The sequence below is a fragment of the Capricornis sumatraensis genome, chromosome 3 (genome assembly GCF_032405125.1).
Source record: "Capricornis sumatraensis isolate serow.1 chromosome 3, serow.2, whole genome shotgun sequence".
NCBI lineage: Eukaryota > Metazoa > Chordata > Mammalia > Artiodactyla > Bovidae > Capricornis > Capricornis sumatraensis.
The window spans coordinates 41,557,480-41,570,457 of NC_091071.1; the positions used below are offsets into that span (position 1 = coordinate 41,557,480).

General features: G+C 64.0%; 1 protein-coding gene across 1 annotated transcript; it reads right to left on the reverse strand.

Moving 5' to 3' along the window:
* Positions 1–4,655: 4,655 nt before the first annotated feature.
* Positions 4,656–7,988, reverse strand: SOX8 (SRY-box transcription factor 8). Its single transcript, XM_068969402.1, has 3 exons — positions 7,567–7,988; positions 6,087–6,313; positions 4,656–5,395 (listed from the first exon to the last, which is right to left on the reverse strand). The coding sequence occupies exons 1-3, from the start codon at positions 7,986–7,988 to the stop codon at positions 4,656–4,658; spliced, it is 1,389 nt and encodes a 462-aa protein (XP_068825503.1).
* Between the last annotated feature and the right edge of the window lie 4,990 nt (positions 7,989–12,978).

Here is a 12,978-nt window from a genome sequence, read left to right on the forward strand (position 1 = left end):
CCCCCCCCCCCAATCCTGGGACAGCCCCGCCCAGGCAGGAGGCAGGAAGGCGTCCTGGCATCCACCAGCCGGTCTGGGGCAGAGCTGAGGAAGTCACTGGGTGCCTGGGGGGAGATGAGGGGAGGGAAGACCCCAGGGGCAGTCCGTCTGCAGGAGGGGCCTAGAGGGCTCTGGTCCTGTTTGTCCACACGCTGGCCCCGGCCTCTCTGAGTGCACCCTCAGGGCACCTTGGCAAGGCCGTCGCCACCCCATGGTCATGGGCGCAGAGGGGCAGAGCTTCCAGCCCCCGGCACAGCGACCTCCCTGCGGGCACTCAAAGCAGCAGGAGGGGTCCCAGAGGCAGGGGCTGGGAGCGGGCATCCCAGGCCCCCCGCCTTGGAATGCACATTCTCTGCCCATTTCATTTTCACTTGATTTTTTTAAGCAGCAAATCTGCCTTATTCTGCCGATGAGCATGGCGCCACATGGTGTGACTGGAGGTGGTAATGACTCCAGAGGCCGCTGTCAAGCGTCCGCTCAGGCCCCAAACTCGCTGGTTCTGCCCAGCACTTCAGGATGTCACTTCCATCTTACAGGTGAGGCTGGAACCAGCTGGAAGAGGCACGAGAGAGAACAGCCTCAGAGCCTGGGTACCCGGCACGTGGTCCGGGGTGGATGGGCTGGGCCCTCGGGACCAGGCCGCGGCGCTGCTCCCTGCTGCAGGACTGTCCTCGGTAGCAGCTGGGCCGTGGCCCCGGGTGTATTTCTGCCTTCTGCTCCTTCCCTCCATGGCTTTTCTCCTTGGAGGGCCCCCATGCCCTATCGGGGTCAGAGGCCTGAGTTTGGGGGTGGAGTGTGGCTACACGCCTCCTTCCTCGAGAAGGAACCCTCACCCTAAGTGCCTGGCAGAGCACCTCGTCTGCCCTGTCTCGGGTCTACACTGGCCCTGGGGTGAGGGGGTGGTACTTGGCACTGCTGGCTTTGTGGCGTCCAGACTGGGTCGTGGTCAGCACGGGTTTTCCATGAAGCCTGCTGGAATGTGTCCATGGAGGCCATCCACACAGGGCGTGAGGGCTTGCCCGGTGTGTGGTGGCCCTAAGTCACCACCTGGAGACATTGTCCGCCCCCGCCCCTGCCCCACCTGACACCATGGACCAGACGTCGGGGAGGAAAGAGTGGCTCCACACCAGGCCAGGACCCTCCATCTGTAATGTCCAGTTCAGGCTGCTGTCCCGTTAAGTGTGGCCCGAAGTCACAGCAGGCTGTGTGGGTCCCGAGCCCAAGCCTCGGGATCTGCAGGTGAGCAGGCCTTCGGGCCTTCCCCAGACAGCCGCCCAGAGGGCCCAGGCCTGCCTGGGAGCTGAGGCCACATGGGCTGTGAGCTCCCATCCAAGCAGGAAGTCTCCTTCTGAGAGCCGATGTCATTCCAGGAAGGGGCCTTCCTACCTCACCTGAGCAGGGTGGGGTCGTGAAGGCCAGTTCCCCTTTCTCCTTTAACAGGGCACTCTGTTCAGCCAACACCAGAGGCAATGCTCTCGCTTCTGGTTGAGGAAGTGAAAATTGAGGAACTTCTGCCAGGCTGGCCATGGGGTGGGCCGAGGGACCAGCCTCCCAAGAATAGGACTCTGGACCAGCTCACAGCCTGGCTCTCCTGGACTCAGGGCAAGGCCAGGTGAGGCCAACCTTGAGGGAACATTGTTAGCCAGGCTCTCGTCAAAAACCCTTCACCAGGGACTTCCCTGGGGGTCCAGTGGTTAGGACTCTTCCTTCCACTGCAGGGGGCTCAGGCTCCATCCCTGGTGGGGGAGCTAGCATCCTGATGCCTTGTGGGATGGCCAAAAAAGAAAAAAAATTATTCTCCAGCCTGAGAACCAGGACAGGCCAGGGACCCCTCCCAGCAGCCCTGACCTCTCAGGTGTCCACCCTGGATGCCTTCTCAGAGAGTCACTAAGTGGTCTGGCATTTGGGGAAACAAAGATTCCCATCACTTCCAAGGCCCTTGGCCGTGGGCTCAGCCTGTGATGTTGGAAAATGCTCCCAGCGGGGGCGGAAGGTGAGCCACCAGCCCAGCCCCAAAGAGGGGAGGGGGCCCCTGGAGGGGCAAGGACACAGCGTCTCCAGGCCCTAGGCCAGGCAGGGGTGGGGACTCACCTCTGAGCTTCCAGAGCTCAGAGGTCTGAAACTCATGGGAACCCCGCCCAGGGTGAGTTGTCAGGAGAAGACCAGGCCCTGGGGAGTTAACTTGCAGGAGCCCCTCCAAGTCCAGACAAAACCAGCAGAGCCGCCAGCCCTCGGGAACCAGGGCCGTTCCAGGGTAGCACAGGGGAGGCCTCCTTTCCTCTTGTCAGCAAGCTGGACGCTGGGGCCTTCCTCAATTTGGGGGCATCGGTGTGAGGGCTTGGAGGGCCATATGGACTTGGGCAGCCCTTGGCCGGGCCCAGGCCGGGCGGGGTTGGCTCTGTGAAGGCAGCCGGCTGTGAAGGCCGTGGGCGTCCGTGAGCCTGGCTTTCTGCAGCCCCTTCCCAGACCCGCCTCACCCGGGAAGCTTGGCACACACTGGCCTCACGAACCCTCATAAATCCGGGCAGCTCTTCCCAAACGCTGCTCTTGGCAGGCCCTGGACGCAGCTCCCCAGCGCGGGGCGAGGGACGCGCCCTGGACTGCAGCCACGCGGGCGGCTGGGCTGGCAAGGGGATGGGGTGTGCGCCCCCCTGCCCGCGCCGCCCCATTAAAATTACAGAGGCAGCTGCCTGGCGTATCTCGGTTCTCATGAGAAGTATAATCTCCCTCTCAACCCAGCCGAGTCTGCACAGCTCAGAAGTGGGCGCCTCTGGGCCTGCGAAGCCCCCGAATCAGCCGCGTGTACGGGAAAGACCCCTCGCTTGTCGTTGCTCCCACAACCATCTCTGCCTAGAAACCCTTTCTGCCCACCAGACAGCCCTGCCCAGAGCCTGCAGGGCGGCTTTTATCCAGCTCCCGGCCTGGCTCCGAGCCAGCACCCGAAAAATGCCGTCAGCCACCCAGAGACCAGCTCTGGGATTCGCCCGGGAGGAAACCGCCGCCTGAATCTGGCTCATCTGGACCCGTTTTGCCTCCTGAGGAGCCCCCCACCACCCGCAGGAAGATGGAGGGTGGTCTGGCCAGCCGGCCTCTCCCCGGGGAGCCTGGGGTTAACCCTCACAGAGCCCCCCTTCAAAACGGGACCCCCTCGGTCTTGGAGACCCACAGCTCCCAGGCTTACAAGAAGCAACACACAAAATGCAGCCCACATAGATAAAAAGCATTTTTTAATTTTTATCAAATCAATCTGTACAAAAGTTAGCATTGCTTGGTCAGAAAGGATTGAAACACAGCAGGTAAGTGACAGCGAAAGTTCAAACTTGACACCAAAAAATAGATTGCATAAAAACGAGTTTGCTGCAGCCCCCTGCCCCCACCCCCAGGAAGACATATGCAAAAGAAAAAAAAAATTGTTGTTCTAGAAAAAGGTAGGAAAAAGTAGAAAAAGTAAAAAGAAGCAACATCTCAGATGTACTTAAATTTACAAAGTTTTAAAGGCACAATTTTCCAGGAAGTAGGCGGTTATCATCGCTCAGCGCACAGCAGAAGCAGGACAGGTAAATCTGGCATTTTTCTTCTAAAACTAAGAATCTAAAAACGCTTAGTGGAAAAGGTTCTAGTTTCACAGCTTGTAGGTGGCGCCTGGTTCCTAAGAGCCGAGATTAATGCGTTTCTGGAGCCACCGAGTCCCAGGAAATCCCTGCCTCCACCACTTGGCACGGCTGCTGGCAGGGATGAAATTCAGTGGCACTCTGCCTCCTAAACCTTGACTTAATGCCCGTGCCAGGGGTACCCCGACCTGATCAGATAAACCACAAGACAAGCCCCTTCTCCTGCCTCGGGGCTCCGGCCATCTCCGGGGGACCCGGAGCTGGGGCCCTGCCACTCAGAGCAGGGACCCCCACCCTCTGCCCCGCCCACACCTCACCCTCAGCTCTCCGGCTTCTGTTTCATCTTAAATTCTACTCTCTGCACAGATTATTTCATTAATTAAAGATAAAATAACACAGAACATAAATACATTTTAACAGCTTTCAAAACAAATCAAACACATTGAAGCTTCAAAAATAAAAATTAAAAAAAAAATAAAATAAGAGAGAAGTGTTAATCACAGCCAAACCTTGCTCGGAAGAACCCTAACTACAAGGAACACCTCCAGTCTAATGGGCTGGTCCCAGGAGGTGATCCCTCGGATGCCTCCCGGCCACGGGAACGTCATCCGTGGGCCCTGCGCGTTCTCAGTACCAAGGCTGGCCAGGTTCTCGGAGCTCAGGGGGCCCAGAGCCCCCGTGCCTCTTCCCTCTTTTTGTCTTTTGTGCTGTGGCTGCCGCTTTGCAGCCACGGAGAGGCAACACCCAGGCTCCCATGCCTGCTTCCAAGCCGCAGTCCCCGCAAAAAGAGAGGGAAGGGAAGGAGGGCTTTGTCTGTGGATGGGGGTCTGGGAATCTGGAAGCAGAGGGGGCTCATTCACACAGCCTGGCTCCTCATGGACCTCGGCAGGCACTTGACGCAGCCGCGACTCCTGCCCTCGCTGCACCTTCCGAGCTCCTGGAGGCCTGTGTGTCTCTGCCGGGGCGAGGAGGTCCTCGGCTGGCGCCCCTCCCGCGGCCGCACCCTCAGGGTCTGGTCAGGGTGGTGTACACGGGCTGCTCCCAGTTACTGGGGGGGCTGTGGGCGGGCGGCACAGACAAGCCCCCGAGCAGAGGCGAGGCGTAGGGCCGGCGGGGCGAGTGGAAGTAGGGGTACTGGTAGAGGCCAGACGGGTAGCCAGGGAACGGGCCGTAGTAGCTGGGCGCCTGCAGGTCGGTGTAGTCGCACTGCGAGCTGGTGAAGGAGCTGGCGGCCGCGGCAGGGGCGGCGGTGGTGACGCTGGCCTGCGCGCTGTAGGAGCTGTAGTCGGCGTGGCCCGGGGAGCTGTGCGACTGGTCCCCGTAGTGCCCAGGGCTCAGCTGCTCCGTCTTGATGTGCGGCCGTGGGGGGCCTGCCTCAGTGGGCGACGCGGAGGCCGACGGCGTGCCCTTGTGAGCCCACACGGGGGATGCCCCGATGCTGGCTGCCCCAGAATGCGAGTAGGACGCGCCCCCATAGGAGCCGGCCGCCGCGGGCTGGCCAGGCTCGGCGGGCAGGGCCGAGTGGCCGTTGAGGGGCAGGTACTGGTCGAACTCGTGGACATCGAAGGTGTCCATGTTCCCGATGACCTCACTGCTTAGCTCGGAGATGTCCACGTTGCTGAAGTCGATGTTCTGACGCCCACTGTCCACCAGGCGGCGGCCTTCCAGCTTCAGCTCCTGCTTGCCCCCGTGGTGCAGGTCAGTCTTGGGGGTGGTGGGCGGGGTGGGCGGCCCGTGGGTCTGCCCTGGGGACAGAGCACATTTCAAGGATGAATGCCCCTTCTGTAGGGGGCGGCTGGGCTGGCGACACACACATGGAAGGAAAACCCGCCCCGCTAACTGCCGCAGGTAGGAATCAACGGCTTTTTGTTCCCGTATATTTCCCAGAAATTCCAGCAAAGCCAGACCCAGACCTCACTCCGCAGCCAAGGAAATTCCGTTAAGCACTGTTCTAGGGGAAGACCTGGGGCCAGGGAGGCCCCGTCGTGACCACCAAGGTGGGGGTGGTGGGGAGGAGAGGAAGCGCCCAGTCCCCCACCCATGGCAACCACAGGGTCCACACCAAACCTGTCTCCCCAGGCCCACTGCTTTTGCCAGCTCGACTGAGACTGCTCAGCTGGCCGGGATTCCACCTGGGTCAGTCTGATCCTGAAACTGAGCTGCTGACCACCAGCCCAGCAGCATAAGTGAACCCGAGGTCAGAACCAGTAAAAAGGCCAGGGGACCAGAAAGGCCTTCCTGAAGGACAGAAAATGCCCAGGTCACAGGGCACTGGGCCAGGATGAGCTCTGAGGCGCCCAGTGTCAGAGGAGGCCGAGCAGGCCCCGTTGGTGTTGGAATAGCTGCCTCTCGGGGCTATGGGGCTTTCTCAGGGGACCCGGGGAAGGCCTGGTTCTCTTGAGGGCTGTGACCTGCTCACTGGCCCCAGGAGCCCACCTGTGTGGTCACTGTGATGGTGCGCGTCCCCCAGGCCGGCGTCGGTCTTGTACACGCCGCCCGGGTGGTGGCCCAGCTCAGCTCCTGAGTCGGAGTCGCTCTGGCCGGTCTTCACGCTCTTCCTGCGGCGCGGCTGGTACTTGTAATCCGGGTGGTCCTTCTTGTGCTGGACACGCAGCCGCTCCGCCTCCTCCACAAAAGGGCGCTTCTCACTCTCACTCAGCAGGCTGCGGGACAGAGGGCAGGGGCGGGATGAGCAGGCGGCCGGCATCGCACCGATGAGCCTGGGAGGTCCAGGGGAGCTGTGTGCCTGCCTGCGCCTCTCTGGGGGTGGGGGCCCTAGGCTGTGCGCCCCTGCTCCGAGGATGGGCGGGAGTAAGCCAGGGGCGATCGGAGGAATGAGCCAGGAAAGACTCAGGTCCTCCAGCTTCCATCTTCCCCCTCTTACTTCCCCTCCCCGAGCCTGTTTGTTCCCTCCCTTTGGGACTTTCTAAGGCAGGCGGGTGCAGAGGCCAGGACCCAGCTGAGCATACACTTGGACAAAGGGAGGCTTCCTGGGAGCCAAGCTGAGACTCCGGACAGCTTGGCTTCCCAGGGCTCCAGAAACACTGGCATGACCCAATGGTCCTCACTGAGGCTCACACACCGGCCCCTCATACCCTTCCAGAGCTCCCCTCTAACTGCCTGTGGGCCAGGGTCTGGGGGCACAGCACCAACTGGACAGGGGCAGGCGCACAGAAGACACAAACACAAGGTCTGAGTGCCCACTCGCAAGGTGAGGGGCAGGAAAGGGGACCAGCGCCCTGACCCCAAAGCCGTCCACTGTCAAGCCCAATAGCATTTGGTGGGGGTGGGCTGTCCCGAACCAACAGCAGTACTGTCGCCGAGGCCCACTACCGCCGTAGGGCAGCTACTTTCTACAGAATGGCCAGACTCACCACGCCAGCGTGGGCAACCGCGCTGAACACCCTCTGAGTTCTCCTCTGCCCCCGCTGAGGGTGCAGAGGTGGAGAAGAGGGAGAAGCTGCAGGGAGATGCCGGTGGGCAAACCACACCCTTCCATCTGCCTCTAGACTCCTGCATTGGGGTGGTTCGGGCGTCATTACCAAGGAGAGGGCACCTCCAGAGATGGGTCCTGCTTCTACAAAGAGGCCACTTTCCACTGGGAGGGACAGGCCTCCAGGCTCTGGGGCCATTCACAGCTGAGGTCCCCTAACTCAGCCTGCCAGTCATGGCCTAGAGGGGCTTGTTTCTGGACTCCAGGCATGTTCTCCGGCGCACACTCCTCCCGCTGCCCTCTGCCTGCCCAGTCTGTCCTGTACCCCGCACCCGACCCGGCTGGCCAGATCGGGTTTTTCCACTAGGACTCGCCCTGGGAACAGCCACTGGGAGAAGGGCCGAGGCCGGGCGCTGCGCCACCTCCCAGCTCCAGGCACCCCAGGGCCCGGTCCCCGCCCCCAGCCTGAGGACAGGCACTCACCGCCACAGCTTGCCCAGGGTCTTGCTGAGCTCGGCGTTGTGCAGGTGCGGGTACTGATCCGCCAGCTTGCGGCGCGCCGCCTGCGCCCACACCATGAAGGCGTTCATGGGCCGCTTCACGTGCGGCTTGGCCTTGAGCGCGCCGCCGCCGCCGCCACGCACGGGCATGGGCACCAGGCTCCAGTCGTAGCCCTTGAGCACCTGCGACACGGCGTCGCGGATGCAGGCAGGGAAGCGCTCATCCGCCGCCTCGGCAGCGTCGCCCCGGCCGCCGCCCCCCGCGCCCGCCGCGCGGCCCAGACCCTCGGAACCGGTGGGCGAGGGCGGCGCATCCGAGTCCGAGTCCTCCACGTGCGACATGGAGCTCGCAGTGCCAGACGGGCTGCAGGGCGGCTGGGCGCGGGCCTCGCTCATGTCCAGCATCGGGGCCGCGCGCGGACAAGCGCGCACCAGGGAAGCGCACCGGGTCGATGGCCGCTGCGCTGCAGCCGCTCTGGGATCCGAAGTTGCCGTGCGGTGACCCGACCCCAGCCCGCTCACAGCCGCCGCTGCCGCCGGAGATCGGTCCCCGCGGGGCGACCCGCAACAAGTTTCTTTAAGCAGCGGCCACAAGGCTCCGCCCTCCGCCCGGCTCCCCATTGGCCGGCACGCACCCTACTGTCGCCGGGGGCGGAGCTTGGCCGCCCCCTGCCCCCTCCCCCCACCTTAAAGAAAGCGCCGCGATTCCCGCGGCGCCCCCGCCCGCCCCGCCTGGCGCCGCACCACGTGGGGCCGGCGCGCCCGGCAGCCGAGGATCGGAGGCCGGACTGTGCATCACGCCGCGGGCCCCTCTTCCAGACGGGGAGGGAAGGGGAAGGGGGCAGCGGCGGGGAGCGCCGGGCGCTCGGGGCGCCCTGTGCCTGCCGGGGTGCTCGGCGGCGCTCCCTCTGCTGGCGCGTCCGGGCCCCGGGCCCAGCCCCCAGGCCCCTGCCCCCGCTGCCCGCTGCGCGAGGAGGCGGGCCCTCAGAAGCCGCCCCCGCCACCTCCCTCCCAGGCCTGCGTCGAGCCCCGACGTCTTGCCCACAGGCCAGAGGCGCCGGGGTCAACTGCCCGCCAGCCTGCGGCCCAGGGCGGTGGTCGGCTCCCCGCCCGCAAGGCCGGCGCGAAGTGGAGGAGCCTCCCGCGCGCCAGTCTGCACGCCGCGCACGTCCAGGTAACGCGCGCTCAGGGGACACGGCTCGGAGCTGGGCGACCTCAGGACCGGTCCCGTCCCGGCGTGGAAAGTGCGGCGGGGGCGCGGCCGCGGGAGCAGAGGCGGCCAAAGTGGGCGGGAGCGCTGGGCCGGGCCTGGGCTGACCCTCGCTGCCGAGTCCCTAGGGCGGCCTGGCGGATGGCGTGGCCGGACGCGGGGGCCCAGGGCCTTTCCGGACGTAATCCGGGGGTTGGGGGCACCGGGGCCGTCCGGCGGGGCGGTCCTGGGTGGTCTGGCGGAGGCGGAGGTCGCTCCGGGCGCCTGGAGTGGAGGAGGTGGGCGCGCCAGCCAAGGAGAGAAGGGGGCGGGGTGTGCCGCCGTGGTGGGGACTGCGGGGTCGGAGAGGGGACATTTCCCCGGAGGCAAGCGCCGGGCCGCGGCTCCGAGTCCCCGCCCGAGGCCGCCCCCGCGAGTTGGCCGCGGGCCCGGCGGTCCCCGAGGGCGGCTCGGATTCTTTCGCCAAACCCGCCCTGAGACGACGGACCAGCCGCCCAGGCTTCGCCAGACTGCACCCCTTGGGCAGCCAGCTCTGAACGCGCCTGTCTCCGAACTTGTGGCCCGCCCGACCCGAGTGACCCAAGGCAAGGGTGCCCAGTCCCCAACCACGCACCTCCGGTTCGGGTCATGATTCCCTGACTAGCAGCGGTGCAGCCTAAGGAGTGGAAGGGGCTGGTTGGTTAACTCCAAATTGAAAGTCGGTGATGCAATTTTACCAATTTGAGGGCTGCCACTGAGCCTCTGACCCTTGGAGGGAGAGCCTCTTGCCCTCTCCCCACTCCCTTAGCCAGACGGTGCCCCCAGTGCCTGGTCCCTCCCCCTTCCTACCCACAGAGCCCGAGCATCTGGGCTGTGACCCCCTTAGAAATGAGGATTCTGCACACTTGGCCTTGGAGAAGACCTAGTTTCAGGCAGACACCAATAGGGTGCCGGGGGCTGCCTGGACCCCACAGCCTCACATCTGGAGCTGCTGGCACCAGGGCCCAGAGGCAGGTCCCCGGCACCTTTGGGTCAGGGACGGGCTGCCCCACTTGACCCGGTCAGTGACCCTGACCTCCAGTCTCCCAGGAAAGCACCCTGAGTGAGGCGCCTTGCTCTAAGGGCGCTGGAGAAGGCCCCAACGATGGAGGGAGAGCCGGCCTCCAGAGGGGCCTGTCCCCGAGCTTCCCCTCCCGTCGCCTGCCCATCTCTGCAGAGTCACATTCCGCTTGTCTTGGTGGCTTCCCTCCTGAGGCCCTGCCCTCCTCTTGGGGCCCCACCCTAAAGCCAGAGGCCCAAGCGGGGGGGGGGGGGGGTACCCTAGGGCAACCGCTGGACTTCTGGCCCATAGGGACCCAGGCACCCTGTAGACACGGGGTTGACGTAGGGGGAAGGCAGCGGGGATGACAGACCTGCCCTAGGGACCGTATCCCACCCCCCTGTATTGGGTGTGCCCTTGGGCACCAGGTCTGTGTTTCCATGAAGAGAAGAATGGAGCCCAGGCTGCACTGGGCACACTGGGCAGGGTGGCCTCTCTCTGCTCCCACCGACCCGTGGAGGGGCGCCGCACAGCTAGGACACAGACCAGTGACCACTGGGGCCCCTGGAGGAAAATAGGCTGAGCTAGAGGAGCCCAGTGCCTGACCCAGGCCACAGCGTGTGGCATGTGGCCACCCTGGGCACCCCCGGGCTGCAGTGGCCAGGACTGACACAGTGCTGTGGGCAGCTTGTCACGTATGTGCAGGCCACTGTTCCCCGCGACGGAGCAGCAGACCCCTGCCCACGCTCGGCTCTTCCCGGCTGCTGATGCCCAGAAGTGCCCCCAAAGCCCCCTGGCTGGCGTGAAGGCTGTAAAATTCTCCGGGTGCACTCCAGCCCCACCCATGGTGCTGACCTGGGTTCGTCTCCTGAGCTGCCAGGCAGCCCCTGAGTGGACCCGGGATGAGGCCTGCAGAGGAGGCGGGGCCACAGCTGGTTCCTGTACTGATGAGGCACCCACTGTGTGCGGTGGCCTTTCTGGGCAACACACAGTCCCAGCCCAGAAGGTGCTGGCGTCTGAGGAGGGCCAACACACCAAGCTTTGAGAACTCACCACGGGTGGGCATGGGTGTGGGCGGGGTGGTCCAGGAAGGCAGCTCTGAGGAGGTGACAAGATGAGGCCTGAAGCTTCCAACTGATCAGAGAGGAAAGAGCATGATGGGGAGGGGACACGGAGCATGTGCCAAGGCCTCAGGGCAGCAAAAAGCACCAGTGGTCTGTGAACACAGCGAGGTGGGGGCGGCTCCCAGTTCCCCTCCTGGCCCCCACCTTCTCTTAGCTCTTCCTGTCCCGCCCACCCCAGTCCACACGCTGCACCTTTACGGAGTGGGCTGTGCCGTTTCAGGGAGATGATCTGAAGGGCCAGGTTTGGAGCAGGACCCTGACCCTCGACCATCAGCCTGGGAACACTGATGTAAGCAAGGTTTCTGGGCCTGCATCCCCTGGCAGAGACTCCAGGGCCCTGCAGAAAAGTGGGTGTGGGCTGCCACGCGCCCCCGTGCCTATGAGGCCTGCCAGCAGAGGGCTAGAGAGCTGCAGGGCAACCCTTCCAGGTCCAGAGACCCCCCAGCCCACCCACCGCAGCTGCCGGACCTGCTTGGGAAGTCCCTGTCTGAATGGGCTGCTGAGGGTCCCAGGCCACTGCAGAGAAGGGCACCCTGCCTGTCCCCGCCCATCCCCTGGCTGGCTCTTCTCGCCGACGGTCAGGGAAACCATGTCTATAGTTGGCCTGGGGGGCCGGCCATGTGGGCCCCTGAGCTCCAGCGGCCGTGTTTCCTCTGTGTCCGCAGCCCCGGCCTGGGCCTCCTGGCAAGCGGCCCGAGGCAGTTGGCATGACATCCTGGGAACCCCAGCTGAACCTCAGGGATTAATTGGTACTTTTAATTACTGGCCGGGCTGCAGACACCAAACGCCCAGGCCAGATATGAGGGGGCAGCTCTGAGCAGAGGCCTCGTGGAGGCAGCCTCATCCTAGCCCACCAGGTCCTGGAGAGAGAAGACAGGCGCCCCAGGGCTCCAGCATCCCTGGTGACAGACCCTTGGAGCTCGGAGCCAAGACTTATGCTCAGCCCCCCTCCCCAGCATCGTTGCCAACTGCTGTGGAAGTTCTGGTCTGGGTGGAAACTGACCCCTGGGTTGGACCGGTGTCCCCCCGGGGTGGGTAGTGGTGGCCCTTGTCACTCTGTGTGGAGGACTCTAGAAGGTCACACCTGGATCTTCCCGTCTCTGCCCGTAGGGCAGGATGTTCGGGGCCTCCCGTGGTTGGCGCCAGTCCTGAGCAATCGCTGCTTCCGGCGGGCACCTCTTCAGGTGCCTCCCGGCCTCCAGTCACAGGGCCCAGCCCAGGCTATCCCTCTGTGCCTTGTCACCAGCTCCAAGGCCTCCTGAAGAATAAACCCACAGCATCTGGGGGTGCCTGCCGGCTGCCAGTGGGAGCCCCGTGCTGTGGCCGTTCTTCTTTGGGGAGGGACGATGCTCAACCCAAGGAGATGGGCCCCCGCGCTCAGTGTCTGCCCGGTGAGATGCGTGCACAGGTATGTCGGGACAACTGCGGTCTCTGCTCTGCCTCCGCTCACCACCCCCCAACCCTGGGTCCCCGAGCCTCCGGCTGTGCCCGGTCCGTCTCTCTCCAGCCAGCAGGCTTGGAGCTGGCTCCATCCACAGCCGTTAGGTCTCCGATGGTGGGAAGAGGGTGATTCTGCTCCCAAAGCCGCCTTCAGGCAGGGTCCCCGGGGTAGAGGGAGCCCCAGGGGGTCTGGCCAGGGGCAGCAGCATCTCTCCTGGAGTAACTGGGCGCCGAGGAGGCATTGGGCTCTGCCTGCCTCTGGATGGCCCCTCCCATCAGCTGGTAAATCCACCCCCTGTCCCTGCAGAAGGGCTCTGCTTGCCACTGGACTCCTGGATCTCCGGACCCCAGCCCTATTCTGGTCCCTCGCCCCTGGGACCCCAGAGATGGGACTGGAGGGACTTCCTCAATCCACCTGCAGGAGGAGACCAATTGAAACTGACTTCAGAAAAACAGCTTTCTGAGCCCAAACAGGCTGCCAAGAGCTATGCTTTTCCCTCCAAGCTTGACTCTCTGATTTAATGAGGCTTCTTGTCCAAGTTGGGCTTCCCTTGAGGCTCAGCTGATAAAGAATCTGCCTGCAATGCGGGAGACCTGGGATCA

What these genes read in the sequence shown, in the direction of transcription:
- SOX8 (XM_068969402.1), bottom strand. Translation starts at nt 7,988, where the DNA reads ATGCTGGACATGAGCGAGGCCCGCGCCCAGCCGCCCTGCAGCCCGTCT. An exon ending in ACCCTGGGCAAGCTGTGGCG is followed by an intron (nt 6,314 to 7,566) that starts GTGAGTGCCTGT and finishes TCTGTCCCGCAG; the next exon opens with CCTGCTGAGTGAGAGTGAGA. An exon ending in CCATCACAGTGACCACACAG is followed by an intron (nt 5,396 to 6,086) that starts GTGGGCTCCTGG and finishes CTCTGTCCCCAG; the next exon opens with GGCAGACCCACGGGCCGCCC.